We start from the raw sequence: 17,232 nt of genomic DNA, 5'->3' as shown, positions 1-17,232 counted from the left end.
TCAGAAAATCAGTGAAGCGTGACTACATACCAGGTGCAGGAGGACACGCATGGTTTCCCTGCTGGAGGTGGCGGTGTGCAGGATCTGCGACAGAGCGTGACCCATCAGCGCCACTTTGCTGGCCAGTCTGACGTCATGACCCACTACCACCCACCCGCCCCAGTTAGACGGGTGGGAGAACTGCTTGGTGCTCTGCACTGTCTTGATGGCCTTGGACAGAGCCTGCAACACAATGGTGCCATGTTTCGTTTGAAATGAGAATGGACATGTACACGTGAAAGTTAGCTAGTGATTACCTGTTAGCTAGTGATTACCTGTAGCATGAATGAAATGACTCCAATCAATCGTATAATAAAGAAGCACAAATGATAAACAGTCTGAACGTTTGTCTGTCTCTCTCTCTCATTCTGTCGTATCCTTCTAACTCTATGACAGAAACAAACGCACGCACACATGCTCATGCGCCCACGCACGCACAGACGGAAAGACACCAATCATTTACTTATCTCCTCCTTAGTGATCAACTGAGCCGTCTCGGGGTAAATCGCAGAGGGTCATACACTGAAAAGAAACCAATCAATACATCCACTCTGCAATCACCCGAGGACCTCAAGAAGAGCCCAACAAGAAAAATGCCCCCCCCCCCTACCTGTGTGATGGGCTTGCCGTCCTGCAGGGCACCATACAGGGTCCTCATCAGCAGCTTGGAGGCGGAGTCGGGCACGGGCCAGAGCGAGAAGAGCACGCACTGGGCACCGGCTGACAGCAGGGCACGCGTCAGACCCACCACACCGTCCGTGTTGACCCGTCCCGCCCTGTGGCACGTCAAACAAGGTTGGTTGTTGGTTGGATATTATATTATATGTGACCCTCCACCACGGAATTAGTCGCATGTCACCTTTGCATGATTTTCATATTTTTACATTTTCCTAAAGAGTTTTTTATGCTCTATCCGGTGGTGAAAACCGTTTTAGAAAAGAGCGAAAACGTTTTGAGTTATAAGCCTGTGACTAAGGCGACCCTCACACTGTTACCAGACACTCCCCGGACTTATATTAAGCCTAGCGCAGAACCGCGCGAGGTGACATGCGACTCATTTCGTGGTGGAGGGTCACATATTGTCTCTCCAGCAGTTGATGCAATTGGAGTCCGATGCAAGTCGTGAAACAAGGAGCAGATAGTTACTTGGTTAACGTAGTTTGCTGCTGCCACTGTATGGAGGCTGCCACTGTACGGAGGCTGCCACTGTATGGAGGCTGCCTGTACTGCATGTTGGTTACAATGTTTGGCTTTTTGTCTGATCCAGATCATATTGCAGAGATTACATGAAGGACAAGAAAATACATATATTCCATTCCTTTCGTATAGTATTATATAACTGTTTCTTATTGTAAGAGACTTACAGTTGATCTTATTCTGTTGAGTCTACCTATTATGCTGACAATTACATCTGCCAAGTAACCATTTTACTATTTAGTTGGAGAACTCAAGACCCTCTTTTTATGACTGATTTGGATTGTTTGGAGCTAAACCAGCAGTCAACGGACCTGTCATCGGTGTATCCCGAGTTGAGCACGACGAGCTTGGCGTGGAGCTTGAGGTTGAGGACGTCAGCTGCCGTCAGCAGGTACTCCGACAGGCCGGGGCCTCCCAGCGTGCTGACGTCACTGGCGCTGTCGTCGCTGTCAATCATGGGGAAGGGCTGGGGGGCGGAGCTTGTGGCGCCAAACTCGCAGGGCGAGAGCACGATGGACGACAGCTTCCACGAGATGTGGGCAGCGAAGTGAATCACCTCCACCTAGGAGACAAGTTACAGCAAAATTCTTTGTAAAATGTGTTACTTCACGTAAGGGCAGATACGCAATTGAAATGTGTATCAACAATCTCAATCTACCATATCCTTCAGGAAATACTAAAGTAAAGTCTTGTTTAATCGATAAAATTTACTTTTAGTCACGATCACGCCTGCTATAATGCCAAGTGTAAATCCCGAACGTTCTCAGTTAGCATGACGATTTTGCCTAAATTTGCATTATTTAGTAAGAAGTTACATTCAATACCGTTTAAATTCTGGACAAAACCCCAAACAACTTGTTGATAATAATAAAATAAAATAAAAACTCCACATACACACACAAATGAAGCAGCTTGTTCCACAAAGCACACTACGCCGCGCCTACCTGCTCAATCTGGTGAAGCACCGCCCCCTTGGTGGCCTCTGGACCAATGAGCGGGCGACACGAGAGGAGCTCGCCAAGGATGCGCGCCTCGTACTCCGCCCCAGGGATGTCGTTGAGGTGCCAGTGGTGCGACACGCTGGGCGTCAGCTGGGGATTGCCCACCACCAGCGCCCCTGACGACTCGATCACTGGACGCCCGTTGTCAGTCTGAAAAAAGCAGGAAAAAGTGTTACGTGGTAAAAGTGGTCAAGAAGCTCACACACTTCAACAGGTTTCAGATGAGGAGCAGTCTACCATGTCCCTCATTGTTGGACGTCCGTTGTCAGTCTGGGGAGAGGAGAGTTTTTTTATTTATTATTTCTTTTACCTCCATTGCATACAGGTTATTTGGTCTGCTGTTGAGTTATTTATTTATTTATTTTTCTCGGTGTTTTTCGAGAGAACATTGTTGCTGAATGTGTAGAAGCTCAGGATACATCGGACGAAATTGTGTACCGGATTACAATCAGCTTTCAGGTTGCATGTCAACTAGTGTCTGATGTGCGATAGAATAACACCAATACACTGGCCTCATTGTCTTTTCAAAATAAAAAGCAGCATTAAAGTTCTGTGTATCAGCGGCCTAATACGAAAGCAGCAGACAGTAACCTGAGCATGTCAGTGTGAATTAAAAAAAACGCTCAGCTGCCATGCTCTTCATTACAATCATTAAGGAGATACAACAGACTATGTTCTCAAGGTCAAGACAGACTATGTTCTCAAGGTTAAGACAGACTATGTTCTCAAGGTTAAGACAGACTATGTTCTCAAGGTTAAGACAGACTATGTTCTCAAGGTTAAGACAGACTATGTTCTCAAGGTTAAGACAGACTATGTTCTCAAGGTCAAGACAGACTATGTTCTCAAGGTCAAGACAGACTATGTTCTCAAGGTCAAGACAGACTATGTTCTCAAGGTCAAGACAGACTATGTTCTCAAGGTTAAGACAGACTATGTTCTCATGTATACACGTGTATCTTATCAAAAGCCGTGAGGGCGTAAAACTCGTATCATATAACCCATATCTGGTCCTTTAGAGGCGAAATATTTAGCCTGTAGGACATGGAGCATTCTCTCTTTCTTCTGTGTTCTCTACCACTACCCCCCCTCCCCACACCAACCAATCGCTACTCCGGCCTACCTTGTTCGCGTTCTGCAGCGCGCTGACGGAGGGCACGATGATGAGGTTGAATCGTTCAAACAGGAAGGGCTGGTTCTGGTCACGCCGCAGCATGAGGAAGGGGATGAGGTAGAGGTCACCTTGAAGGACCAGCACGAGGTCCACAGGCTCCGTGGCGCCCTCTGTCAGCGAGGCGATGGTGTCCTCCATGGGGGCGATCAGACACCGGTACAGCGTGCAGAGCGGAGACTTGCTGCCTGACCGCTACACGAGGATAAGAAATTTAACTTGTGAGTCTACCGCTAGTCCACCATTCAATTGAGCGAAACGAACCAACATGTTTTTGTCTCGTGGATTTTTTCTCGAAACAGAATTTAAAATAAAAACCTGAATTTCCGGCTGTGGACATTTGCAAAAACCAGATTTCCGGCGCCTTGCCGGAAGTGTGGCAACTATGAATACGTGAGTCTGCTGCAGGGCAAGAAGCACACGTTCTGACTACTGTCAGCACTAAGACACGTGGAATAAGACACGTGGAATAAGACACGTACGTTTGAGCTCTAGTGCTAGGAAAAACAGGTGGGTATTTTTGAAGGGGGTTCGCCTCCATTCATGCCGACTGCGGAGACATTCATATGTTAAATCAAAGGAGTGGCGGAAGAAGCAACTAACTGCAAGGGACGACAAACGATATCCGACTTAATCAAAGTTTTCGTGTTCGAACCTATTTTTTTATCGAAAGTTGTGGTGTTTTACTAAAAGTTGGACCGGCACGGTTGGCCTAGTGGTAAGGCGTCCGCCCCGTGATCGGGAGGTCGTGGGTTCGAACCCCGGCCGGGTCATACCTAAGACTTTAAAATTGGCAATCTAGTGGCTGCTCCGCCTGGCGTCTGGCATTATGGGGTTAGTGCTAGGACTGGTTGGTCCGGTGTGTGGTGTTTTACTAAAAGTTGGACCGGCACGGTTGGCCTAGTGGTAAGGCGTCCGCCCCGTGATCGGGAGGTCGTGGGTTCGAACCCCGGCCGGGTCATACCTATGACTTTAAAATTGGCAATCTAGCGGCTGCTCCGCCTGGCGTCTGGCGTGTGGCGCACGTTAAATGTCAAAGCAGCACCGCCCTGATATGGCCCTTCGTGGTCGGCTGGGCGTTAAGCAAACAAACAAACAAACTAAAAGTAGGGCAGCATGAAAACAATCAAGACAAAGACAAAAACGAAGCGACTAACTGAAAGAATTGACAAATGATTTCCGACTTAATGAAAATTGTCTTGGTCGATCCTATTTCTTATGAAAAGTAGGGCAGCCAGAAGACAATCAAGGCAAAGAAAAACCAATTAGTATCTAAGCAACACAATTTCCAGAAAGCTTCAAAGGGCATTTAAGCGAACACTAACCTTGAAGCTGGCCGACCGTTGCGGCGTCAGAGCCCCAGTAGAGCTGGCCGGCAGGGACAGTATGGAGCCGAGACTGACGGCACTGCTGTTGAACGTGTGGGTCCTGTTGATCATGGCCAGGAAGCCCGTCCTGTCGCTCTCCACGTTCAGTCTGCCCCCTAGCTCCTCCAGCTGCTGTTGGAACGTCTCGCTGTCCGCCTCGCTCTCTGCGTCACTCGTGTCCGGCATGGTCAGTCGGCCTGACCTGTTGTCATGGAAATAGATACAGTCGTCAAGGGGTTGGCTTGAGTGGTGTCAGAACGTAGACTTTACTGGACAATGTATGCATGGTTGGGGAAATGGATGTAGCATGAGACAATGTCTCTTTACACTACCTACTGCCCCTGATCACCCGAACGACGTGTCACCAAATAATCTTTACGAAATATGTCGTATAACTTATTCTTTTCTTCTGTCCGTTCAAGTCCACACAGATTTTAGCACTTTTGAAGAATCCTTTCAGAACAGAAGAAGAACAAGCCTAACAGCCATAATATCCGAGTGCACATTGACAGAGTACTCTTAAACAACACATTGACAGAGTACTCTTAAACAACACATTGACAGAGTACTCTTAAACAACACATTGACAGAGTACTCTTAAACAACACATTGACAGAGTACTCTTAAACAACATATTGACAGAGTACTCTTAAACAACACATTGACAGAGTACTCTTAAACAACACATTGACAGAGTACTCTTAAACAACACATTCTACACCAGGTCATGGAGGGAGCATTCAACGGAGATCAATACTAAACAAACCAAGAATTTATGGTTATTGGACCGTTTATTTATTGGCAAAAAAACCCGTTACATTTACAGTACGTCGACCCAGTTGTCTTTTAAGTAGACAGACGAACACTTCCGATACTAATAATGAACTTATCTAAAATTCGTCGATAAATCTCGATCAATAAATAAATGTCTGACCTGAGCCCAGTGCTGGTGGTGGCGATGTGACTCTCGATGCCCATGGCCTCTCGCACCTGTCCTACGCACTGGTCAAGGATGGACGTAGAGGAGAAGCTGAGCAGGGACTGGTTGTCCGCCCCGTCGTGGTCACTGTCCAGCTCGCTCAGACTCAGCTCGTGGAATTTGACCACACCTGAGACAGTGATGCATGATGTTGAATACATGTAGTAGGATTCTTACAGCCTCAGAACAATGGCATCTGTCGTTATGCGTTCACACAGCGCAACCCGGTGACAGCAGCAACACAACCTGACTGCTTGCGCCAACCATGTCTCCGCCTATTTTTGATGTGACTGAGTGAAGATATGATTTCTTTACAACTTGTAACGTGTGCACAAGAGCAACCCCGTCAAAACGAGACGTTTGCTTTGGGGCCGGGCTTGAGTGTTTTGTTGTTGGTGTAACAGTGCTGCTTCTTTTGGATTTACTCAGTCATACTATTCATGTGGAAGAGGTCAGGTCAGGTTTCCGATACAAAAGATATTGTAGCAGCTCCCTGAGACAAGAGGCACACACACACACACACACACACACACACACACACACACACACACACACACACACACACACACACACACACACACACACACACACACAAACTCACCTCCAGTCGGAGTCAGCAGCCAGCTGTAGAGACTGCCGGCGGCCACGGAGAAGCACAAGACGAGCGCCCCCTGCCTGGACACAGTGCCGGTCATCTGCTCGATGGTGACGGGGGTCAGGTCCATGGTGGTGCCGTTGAACAGACCAGCCGACCCTGCCTGCCGCTCCAGCAGCAGGTCGATGAAGGCGCGGGTACACGCACGCTCCGCAACCACCAGCGCCTCCTCGTGGCGACCCAGGCTCACCAGTACTCGCTGCGAGAGAAGAAGGAAGTGTCTTAGAGTTCATTTCATGCCTGCATGCGGGGTACTCTACTGTAGGACAGCGTTTTAATAAGGAGACAGAGCTCGAGGCAAAAAACAACACTTGGATATCTGATTCACGTAAAATATATATCCTTTGGTGTGCAAATCAAAATCATCATCATTATCATCATCATCATCATCATCATCATCATCATCATCATCATCATCATCATCATCATCACCACCATCCCACAGCATGCTCTATGTAGGCAATTGGGACAGCTTGCAGTGTGAGGAACAACAACAACAACAACAACAACAACAACAACAACAACAACAACAACAACAACAACAACAACAACAACAAAACAACAACAACAACAACAACAACAGGAACCACGACCCACCTGCAAGGCCTGGTAGCAAGCAGTCTGCAGATCGAACAGCGACAGCTTGTAGTCAGAGGAACACTGCGACTCTCGTCGGATCGTCTCAAACAGGTCGGCAGCCACGTTCAGCTGACGCTGGCAGTCTTCCAGCTGCCCGCAGCCGAGCAGCGCCAGTCCCAGTCGGTGTCTGATCTTGGCCTCGTCCTCCCGTCGTCGTTGTTGTTCGGCGATGGCGAGCCCCTGCTGGAGGTACTGCACGGCCTGCGTGTGACGTCCCAGCGCGTGGTGGACACGACCTGAACAGAGTGTCGGCTGGATTTATTTTACTGTCAACGCTTCTATGTGTCGTCTCAGAGCCTAAAGTAGCATCACACCCTTTGGAGACCTTTGATATTAGAATTTTAATTCATTTGAGCAAATTTTATTTGAAAACAATGGCACATATCAGGAATAGGTATTGGAGACGAAAAGTTTATAAATGCAAAGATGTTCCAAGGCCAGGGGAGGAAAGTGCCATTACACATCAAGTCTAATTGATGTCTGCAATGCGACAAGTTCATTGTGCTGGCTGCTTTACAAAGATCTCTGAGAAAGAAAGGAAACAGTCATGCACTTGTTATTTTGTATAATTATGTAAGATTAAGAATGTATGCAACAATTGGAACAGTTGAAATGAAACTACAAAGAGTAGTCATCATACAGATTTTGCATTTCCTCTTCCAGTTTACAGGGCTGTTCAGCAAAAAACTTCAATGCTCCAACCAAGACTTTTAAAGTAAATACAACATTGTTTTTCTCTCTAAAAACGGCGGGTGCGTCTAGTGCGCTTTATCGCCCTGTAGGCTGTAAAAACTAAACGAATACTGACCGAGACTACTGTAGGCGAGAGTCTTGGCGACCTTGTCGTTCATCTCGGCAGCGATGCTGAGGTGCTGCTCCTGGTACTTGACGGCCTCTTCGTAGTTCCCAAGCGACTCGTGGGACAGGCCCAGGTTGCCATAGGCACGGCCTGAACAACCAACACATCACACGTCACTTAGACAAAGTTGCACACTTTATTTCAGCCCACATTTTACTGTCCATATAGAAACAAGAACAATTGCCTGGCAGTGTCAGGCGGTTTAAAACACAAAACAAAACTCATTCACTAACAGTTAAACATAATGTATGTAGAACTGGCAGGACAGTGAACACAGTCAAAAAGATATTCGAGAATACTATTACAAACAGAAAGGCTTATATTTTAGCTCAAGGGGGGGGGGGGGGGGGGCTTCAAAGCAATTAGCTATCATGCGCATGAACATGAAAGCCTGAAAACGTAACAAGCATATGGTATGAACAATACAGAGATTGGATTCACACTGGCACTGAAGTGATGGCTAGTTGCTACGTCAGACAAATAAAGAATTGAGAAAAAAAATACTGATTGCAACGACATACTTTCACATTTGCTATGTCAGCGTAATAAAGGCAATCTCATTTAACACATTTGTACTGATACATCTACCATCACATTTCTACAGTCAATGAAAATACAGTGAACTAACACTGCCAGACGGTGCTAATACGTCTACCATCACAGTTTGACAGTAAATGTAACCACGGTGTACTCACACTGCCTGACGGTGCTGTGGATGTTCTCGGCGATCTCCAAGTCCATGCTGTGGTACTTGAGCGCCGTCTCTGACTCTCCCATCTGCTGGTACACGCCTCCCAGCCCGCACGCCGCGTCGCTCTCGCACTCCCTGTCGCCCATGTCACGTGATATGCCCAGCTGCTGCTCCAGGCAGGACACGGCCTGCTCGAAGTTCCCCAGTAGACTGTGCAGACATCCCAGCTCGCCGTACGCCGAGGCCTTGGCCGTGTTGCTGTGCAGCTGGTGCGCCACGTACAGCCGCTTCTCGAAGCACACCAGGGCTTGCTGCAGGTTGCCCACAGCCTTGTGGGCGTTACCCAGCCCCCTGTAAGCCTTGTCCTGATTGGCCAGATTGCCCAGCTGCTGCGCGATGATGAGACACTGCTCGTGCCACTTGATAGCCTCCTCGAAGTCTCCCAGCGCCTCGTAGCAGTCGCCCAGGTTGCTGAAGGCGCGCGCTTTCTCCTGTAGGGTGGCCGGCCCTGTCTGTTGCTCCAGCATGGCCAGCTGCTGCTCGAAGAATCCGATAGCGTCCTCCAGCTGGCCCAGGTTCATCTTGGTGATGCCCAGGTTGCCGCACGCTCCGCCCTCAAGCGAGTGAGAGCCCAGCTCCCGGCTCCTCTCCAGCATCTCCTGGTAGCACTTCAAGGCCGACAGGAAGTTGCCCATGGAGGTGTGCACGTTGCCTAGGTGACCGTGAGCGCAACACTCGCCCCTCAGGTCCCCGGCCTCCTGGCGGATGGTCAGCTCCTGTGTGTGACAGGCCAGCGCGCGGTCGTACTGACCGAGGAGGCGGTGGGCGTGGCCTAGAGCGCCGCGAGCTGTGGCCAGGAAGTCCTGGTTGTCCACCTGGCGGGCTAGTGTCACCTGCTGTGTGTAGATCTTCACGGCCTCTGCTGTGTCCCCCATCTAAACGCAAGACATACACACATTTTGATTGGAAAAACTTTCAAATAAGCACCCGCAAATCAGGATGGAAACAAACCATTTGGTTTAAACAAAATGTTATTCAATATTAATGTCGTGACATATGTACACTATTGGGCATTGAGGAACGGAACTCAAGCATAATGCTTATATTAGAGCATCCAGACAAAACCAGAAACAAATAAACATGATGGTGGACAAATCGTTTTGCACACTCTAATATTACTGTAGCGAAAGTCAAGAGGCCCGAGGAGTGAACATTTGCCGCACTCTATTGTCCCTGAGTCAATTTCTTTTTGAAAGGCAACGTGAAACTTAACAGCACACCAATAGCGGCATCTAGGACAAACAAGGCAATGAGCACTAAAATAGAAAGAACAACAAGTTCACTACCGCAGCAATTGCAAATGTACCCAGTTGGTCAAAACTCAAAGAAAAGAAGCATGAGGATAAAAGGCCTACCTTGAGCATGAGGTCCCCAATGTTCCCAAGGGCACGGAACTTTCCGGCAGAGTTTTTCAGCGCCTCCATGAGTCGGAGACACTTCTTCTGACACTCTAGCGCCTCGTCCAGCTGGCCCAGAGACTTGCGAGCCAGTCCCAGGTTGCAGTAGGCTCTGGCCAGTGCCAGGCGGTCCTTGCGCTCTCTAGCCAGCGCCAGGTCTTGTTCGTAATAATGCACAGCCTCGGAGAAGTGAGTGAGATTGAAGTGCGAGTAGCCTAGGTTGAAACACGCCTTGCTCTCCCCTTCAGAGTCTTTCAGCTCTTTGGACAAAACTAGGTACTGCTCGTAGAAGGGCACGGCGTGAGAGTAGTCCCCCCTAGCACAGTGGAAGTTACCAAGGTTACACAGCGCGCGAGCCTCACTGGCCATGTCTTTTAACTCGCGCGAGATGTTCAGGTGGGAGACGTAGTGCTGCATGGCGTTGTCATAGAGACCCAGCGCCTGGTAGGCCACGGCCAGGTTGCCGTGCGTTGACCCCTGCGAGTGACAGTCGTTGACCTCTACGGCGATGTTGAGCGCCTGCTTGTGCAGCTTGACGGCCTGCTCGTGCTTCCCGAGAGCGCTGTTCGCGTTGCCCATGTTGCCGCACGCTCTGCCCTGGCTCGCCTTGTCCCCCAGCGTCCTCGCGATCTCCACGTGCTTCTGGTGCAGCTTGAGCGCTGCCTCGTGCTCGCCCAGCCCGTGGAAGATGATACCCAGGTTGGCGCAGGCCCTGCCCTCGGCCACCCGGTCCCTGGTGGTCAGCGCGTTGTCCAGCTGCTTCTCGTGGTAGGACTTGGCCTGGGGCAGGTTGGACGCACACCGAGCCGCGTGACCCAGACCCGCGTAGGCCCGCGCCTCCAACGTCTTGTCGTTGCGCTGCTCGGCGATCTTAAGCACCTCCTGGTGGTAGCTCAGGGCCTTCTCGTAGTCCCGCCTGTAGTGGTGGGCGCTGCCCAGATTGCTGTAGGCTCGAGCCTCCTCCACGGAAGACCTCAAAGCCCGCGCCATCTTGAGATGTTCTTGGTGGCACTCTACAGCACTGGGAAAGTTCCCCATAGCTAAGTACACAGCACCCACGTTGCCGATCTCCCTGGCCTCGCTCAGTTTATCGTCACTCTGTTTGAGCAGCAGGACGCACTGTTTGTGAGAGGCCAGGGCGTTGGGGTAGTCGCCGATGGCGGTGTAGACGTGGCCCAGACTGCTGAGGGCGAAGGCGGCGGTGCCCCGGTGTCGCAGTCGCATGGCGAGCACCAGCTGGAAGCGGTGGTGGGTCAGCGACTCCTTGTACTGACCCTTGGAGAAGAAGGCTGACCCCAGGTTGCCATAGGCACGGCACTCGCCCTCCTGGTCACCTGCAACGTCACATGGGTTCTATTCAATCTTGAAAAAATAAACCACAGTGGCACCTCTCTTTTAGGCCTCCAAAATCCTGAGAAAATCACTTCTTCAAAAGGAATCAGTCTTACAATGGGGGTACATTTACACAGGTTATAAACACAACATGTGAACAACTCGGGTCTGCAAAGAGAGTGTAAAATGGTGGATCTGAAACCGGGGGATCCACTGCACTGTGTTTCACAAAGAACAGGCAATCGATGGTGCTGGCAATGTGTTCACATTTGATGGTCGAAGTAAGTTATACACCAGGTGCAGGGACAGATCACACACGGAAGCTCACAAGTATGGAATCGAGCTTTATTTTACAGTTTAACTCCTCATTTAAAATTGAGATCTCTTCATTCCAGTCAAAGTCTTTTTAGTCCCCTTTTACAAGGAGCTCCCTTCATCCCAACCCACACTTTCCTTCACTCTCATTATCCGGGCCTCCCTGTGTCCAGACCCACACTTTCCTTCACTCTTATATCCGGGACTCCCTGTGTCCAGACCCACACTTTCCTTCACTCTTATATCCGGGCCTCCCTGTGTCCAGACCCACACTTTCCTTCACTCTTATATCCGGGCCTCCCTGTGTCCAGACCCACACTTTCCTTCACTCTTATATCCGGGCCTCCCTGTGTCCAGACCCACACTTTCCTTCACTCTTATATCCGGGCCTCCCTGTGTCCAGACCCACACTTTCCTTCACTCTTATATCCGGGCCTCCCTGTGTCCAGACCTTCATTTTTCTTATCCTTCCATCATCTAGAATGTCTTCCCATGCAACACATAGTTAAACAGGATATATCTTGAGCGAAACACAAACTTTTCATCATTCTTTTACATAGGGCTCTCTGTAACCACAATCAGTGTTCCCTCTATTTAACCCAACTTTCTAACTAAAATCAACGTTCCCTCTATTTCATCCAACTTTCTATCTAAGCAAAATCAACGTTCCCTCTATTTCACCCAGCTTTCTATCTAACCAAAGCAGTGTTCATTCCGAACCAACCAACATTTGGCAGACAACTCACCTAGCGACTTGGCCACAGCGAGGTCTTGCTGCATGTGGTAGATGGCCTTGTCCAGGTTACCCAGCCCCCAGTGCGCGCTGGACAGGGCGGAGAAGACAGAGCCGCGAAGCTTGAGGCTACACGTGCCGACCTGCAGCGCGGCCTCCAGCACCACGACGGCAGCCGTGTAGTGTGACGCCCCCAGCAGCTCCTGCCCCACCACCGCCAGCAGCACGAAGGGAGATCGGCCCAGGCGCAGCTTCTCCAGCTGCTGGAACGTCGCCTGGAACTTGTCTGAGGACAGGCAGGGAGGTGGGAGGTTCAGGACAAAGTACTGGTGTACAGTGGCACAGTTCACAAACGTCTAGAGGGGTGGGGGCTGGGAGGAGGGAAGGAGGGAGGGGGGAGAGGGGGAGAGGGGAGAGAGAGAGAGAGAGAGAGAGAGAGAGAGAGAGAGAGAGAGAGAGAGAGAGAGAGAGAGAGAGAGAGAGAGAGACAATGACAATGACAATTCTTTATTTTACGAGGGTAACAGAATAAGCATTGGTATACTTTTTTGGGGGGGAGAGAGAGAAAGAGAGGGGAGAGAGAGAGAGAGAGAGAGCGAGAGAGAGAGAGAGAGAGAAAGAAAGAGAGAGAGAGAGAGAGAGAGAGAGAAAGAGAGAGAGGGAGAGAGAGAGACAGAGAGAGACAGAGAGAGAGAAAGACAGAGTCACAAAAAAAAGAAGAGAGATTGAGTAAGACAGAGAGAGAGGAAAAGGTAGACAGACAGATATACAAACATACATGAAGATTTCTTTGTAACAAAAGCAACAAAAGCTGCGATTTACTGTGCGTCCTAATAAAAGAACCGTTACTGAAAATATGAAGTGGAAGTAATGCTCTGTTCCGTTGCAGGAGCAACATGACACGGGTGTAATTTGATGCATGTCACATTCTCTTTTGTCCAAATCAGGTGTTCATGTACACGAAATTGCAAGAAACAGAAGCTAGTTATAATCATTTGTACACGATTTTAGAATTGTAGTAACTGTGTAGTAATTGTGTAGTAACTGGGTATTTGTTTGTTGGTTTGTGGTTGGGTGGGTTGTTGTTGTTGTTGTTGTTGTTGTAGTTGTTGTAGTTGTAGTAGTTGTTGTTGTTGTTGTTGTTGCTGCTACTGTTACTGTTACTGTTGTTGTTGTTGTTGTAGTTGTTGTTGTTGCTGCTGTTACTGTTACTGTTGTTGTTGCTGCTGCTGCTGTTACTGTTGTTGTTGTTGGAGTTCCTTCCTTTTTACATTTAGTCAAGTTTTTTTTAAACTTTTTGTTGTTGCTTGTGATGTTTGTTTGTTTGCTTACAAATGGGTTCGATGCGATTTTGTGGTCAAGTTTTGACTAAATGTTTTAACATAGAGGGGGAATCGAGACGAGGGTCGTGGTGTATGTGTGTGTGTGTGTGTGTGTGTGTGTGTGTGTGTGTGTGTGTGTGTGTGTGTGTGTGTCTGTCTGTCTGTCTGTCTGTCTGTGCGTGTGTGTGTGTGTAGAGCGATTCAGACCAAACTACTGAACCGATCTTTATGAAATTTGACATGAGAGTTCCTGGGAATCGGTGAGTACAGAAATCCTTTGTTTTTTTAACGTTGTTGTTGTCGTTATTGTCGAAGCACCAGCACGAAGGAGGGGAGGTGGAAAATGGAAGTTGAGAACAACAGTGTAAGCATGGCAACGAGTTCTGCTCCCATGACAGGATTTAGCGCAGCCTCGCACCGACTAAATTCCAAAACACTTCTCAATTTAATCATTTCATTTAACGATGTCAGTGTCACCATTGGCCAAATGGTGAATTACTAACTAGGCCAGCAGAAGTGGGAAGGAGGCGGAGAGAGGTACATAATGCAGCATGACATGGTTTGCAAGCCACAGGTGTGTCGTGACGGCAGCAGGTATGACGGGCCTGCACTGACCGCGAGGTCCAGCGTTTGTCCGGGTGTGCGAGTCGCCCAGCAGGGGGGCAGGTAGAGCAGGTAGAACACACAGCGCACGGCTTATCAACATACCTCTCCCCCCCCCCCCCCCCCCGCCCTACCCCCATCGCGGTTTGTTCCCAGCCTCCCCCTGCGCCTGAAACTTCTAACACCACGATCACAGCAAGGAGAAAGCTGCTACTAGTGCTGAGGTAGGGGTGGGGTGGGGGATCATAGTGCCACTAAACCGGGGCCGCTGTTGCAAGTAGGCTGAACTTTTAAATGTGTTTAAGATTTGGAGTTTTTTTATATTTTTTTCTTAAGGTTTCGATCTTTCTTGAGAAAACCTGCCCTGTTCACTCGTGCGCATGCGTTAGTGTGTGTGTGTGTGTGTGTGTGTATGTGTGTGTGTGCGTGTATGTGTGACGGAGTAAGTCAACGTCCCTGTTTCGATTTTTCTCCGCGTGCATTTCTGACCTAACTCCGCATAAGTGGGAGAAAGCAAGTTGCGTTGAGAACAGCAAGCCCACAACGCCTCGACCAGCCCACAACGCCTCGACCAGCCCACAACGCCTCGAACGACTTCCTCGGAACTCGCGGTCACATAGCTTTCGTCAGCTGACCTCCCCTTGTATCGAGGTGTCGGTCAACAGGACCGGGGGGTGAGCGGTGTGTGCACGTGCTTAGCGTATTTGAGTGTACCTACATGGGGAAGGGAGGAGTGTGTGTGTGTGTGTGTGTGTGAGTGTGTGTGTGTGTCTGTGTGTGTGCATGTGTGAGAGTGTGTGTATGCGCGCGCGCGTGTGTGTGCGTGTGTGTGTGTGTGTGTGCGTGTGTGCGTGCGTGCGTGTGTGTGTGTGTGTGTGTACGTGCGTGCGTACTTGCGTGTGTGTGTGTGTGGGAGAGGAGGTCCAATAAAGCAGTAAGGGGGCAAGTGGGGGTCATGTTGTGGAATGAGTGAGTACTGTTAAGTCCATCCCCAGGTGTCTCAAGATACACGTTTCCTACACGTGCGTGTGTACCCGTCAGTGGACCATCGCGAGCTCGTCATGCTTGTAACGGTCATTGTGCGTTTGTTAAGATACAGGCCCTTTTGTGTAAACAGTGAAGTTAAATATTTCGATTCCACTACGCTATGGACGTCTCCTATTTCAACATCTATCGGGAGCCACCAGCCTTCTTTCTTCCCTCAGAGAACTGAGAATGCATGGTTGGGATACTGAAATGCAGTGTTCTTGGGACTGTAGTCGGAACACACTCATTCATGCAAGTGATGTTCAACGTTTTTGTGAACGTCATGGCCCCTGTTTGTGGGTGTGTACGTACCTCTGATGTCAGTGTGTTTGTGAGTGCGTACTGAACCCTGATGTCAGTGTGTTTGTGAGCGTGTACGTACCTCTGATGTCAGTGTGTTTGTGGGTGTGTACGTACCTCTGATGTCAGTGTGTTTGTGAGTGCGTACTGAACCCTGATGTCAGTGTGTTTGTGAGTGTGTACGTACCTATGATGTCAGTGTGTTTGTGGGTGTGTACGTACCTCTGATGTCAGTGTGTTTGTGAGTGCGTACTGAACCCTGATGTCAGTGTGTTTGTGAGCGTGTACTGACACCTGATGTCAGTGTGTTTGTGAGTGTGTACTGACACCTGGTGTCAGTGTATGTGTGAGTGTGTACGTACCTTTGAGCGGCGACTTGAGGGCGGTGTCTGTGAGTCCGGACAGCAGGTGGGCATTGGCTGGTTCCTGCGCAAGACCGGAAGCGAATGCAGCCAAAGCGTCTCCATGGTGGCCGAGCTGTTGCAGCGCCACCCCCTCCCTCAGGTAGGCCTGAAACACATAGGCATCTTGGTCAGCTAGCTGTCGTTTACAACGTTACGTGATAATGACATGGTACGAAAAGGCACATACAAATAAAAAGCATAAACTAATACATGTACGTCCGTATATTTTCTGTGATATATTGTATGCTATGATTTTTTTGCAATGATGTTTAGCCATAGTCCGTTATACGCGTAGGTGTGCGAGAATATGTAAGCGCAGTGCTTTAAAGATGTCCATGTGGGAATGTGTAAGTGGGCGTAGTCGAATGTCCATGTGGGAATGTGTAAGTGGAGCATATAAGAATGCCCATGTGTGAATGTGTAAGTGGAGCGTATAAGAAGGTGTAAGTGGAGCGTGGTCGAATGTCCATGTGTGAATGGGTAAGTTGAGCGTATAAGAATGTCCATGTGTGCGATGTGTAAGTGAGACATGGATGTGTTCATGACTGAATGCGTAAGCACAATGCAAGGAATGGCCAGAGAGGTATGTGGGAGGTGTGTTTATAACCTGCCCTGTTATATAGTGCTATATGTCTTATGTAAAAACAATGTCCTGTTTGTATTATTGTTATGTACCACGCCTGAATTTCTCTGTGAGATAATAAAGTATTCTTATTCTTATTCTTATTCTTCTTAAACCAACCAATGGATAATTGATTCCGCGCTGCCTTTTTTTGTGATAAGAGATACAGCTTTTATACAGTCAAGGATAAAGAATAGATCCCAAAAACAAGGAGACAAAACAAAAGGACCCCTCCAACCCCTAAAAAATCTCCCCCCCAAAACAAGGAAACCAACCAACCAACCAATCTTTAATAACCACCCTCAACATACACACACACAAAAAACACAAACAAACAATACGTTTTAAACGCTTTATATCTCTGGTTCAATGGTCACACCTTAGCATTTTTTTGTAGAGAGGCACACAGCTAACACACTCCACAATCGTTACATTTCTGGTTCGTCCAAACTACTGAGCACATCCACCACAATCGTTACATTTCTGGTTCGTCCAAACTACTGAGCACATCCACCACAAT

At 48.8% G+C, this 17,232-nt stretch overlaps 1 protein-coding gene across 1 annotated transcript in view; it reads right to left on the bottom strand.

Annotated features, from left to right (window-relative positions):
- Window positions 1-16,232, bottom strand: part of LOC138977318 (tetratricopeptide repeat protein 28-like) — a gene marked incomplete at its 5' end in the record, with an annotated part of 28,023 nt that extends 11,791 nt beyond the window's left edge. The window contains 14 exons of the mRNA XM_070350217.1: window positions 31-222; window positions 650-815; window positions 1,548-1,798; window positions 2,181-2,387; window positions 3,361-3,603; window positions 4,734-4,977; window positions 5,710-5,884; window positions 6,356-6,608; window positions 7,007-7,284; window positions 7,857-7,997; window positions 8,603-9,533; window positions 10,014-11,389; window positions 12,449-12,721; window positions 16,049-16,232. Of these exons, the coding sequence (XP_070206318.1) occupies window positions 31-222; window positions 650-815; window positions 1,548-1,798; window positions 2,181-2,387; window positions 3,361-3,603; window positions 4,734-4,977; window positions 5,710-5,884; window positions 6,356-6,608; window positions 7,007-7,284; window positions 7,857-7,997; window positions 8,603-9,533; window positions 10,014-11,389; window positions 12,449-12,721; window positions 16,049-16,232 (4,914 nt within the window). The remainder of the gene's footprint in view (window positions 1-30; window positions 223-649; window positions 816-1,547; window positions 1,799-2,180; window positions 2,388-3,360; window positions 3,604-4,733; window positions 4,978-5,709; window positions 5,885-6,355; window positions 6,609-7,006; window positions 7,285-7,856; window positions 7,998-8,602; window positions 9,534-10,013; window positions 11,390-12,448; window positions 12,722-16,048) is intronic.
- Between the last annotated feature and the right edge of the window lie 1,000 nt (window positions 16,233-17,232).

The sequence above is a fragment of the Littorina saxatilis genome, linkage group LG9 (assembly GCF_037325665.1).
Source record: "Littorina saxatilis isolate snail1 linkage group LG9, US_GU_Lsax_2.0, whole genome shotgun sequence".
Classification (NCBI taxonomy): domain Eukaryota; kingdom Metazoa; phylum Mollusca; class Gastropoda; order Littorinimorpha; family Littorinidae; genus Littorina; species Littorina saxatilis.
This window is presented reverse-complemented; position numbering and strand designations above follow the sequence as displayed.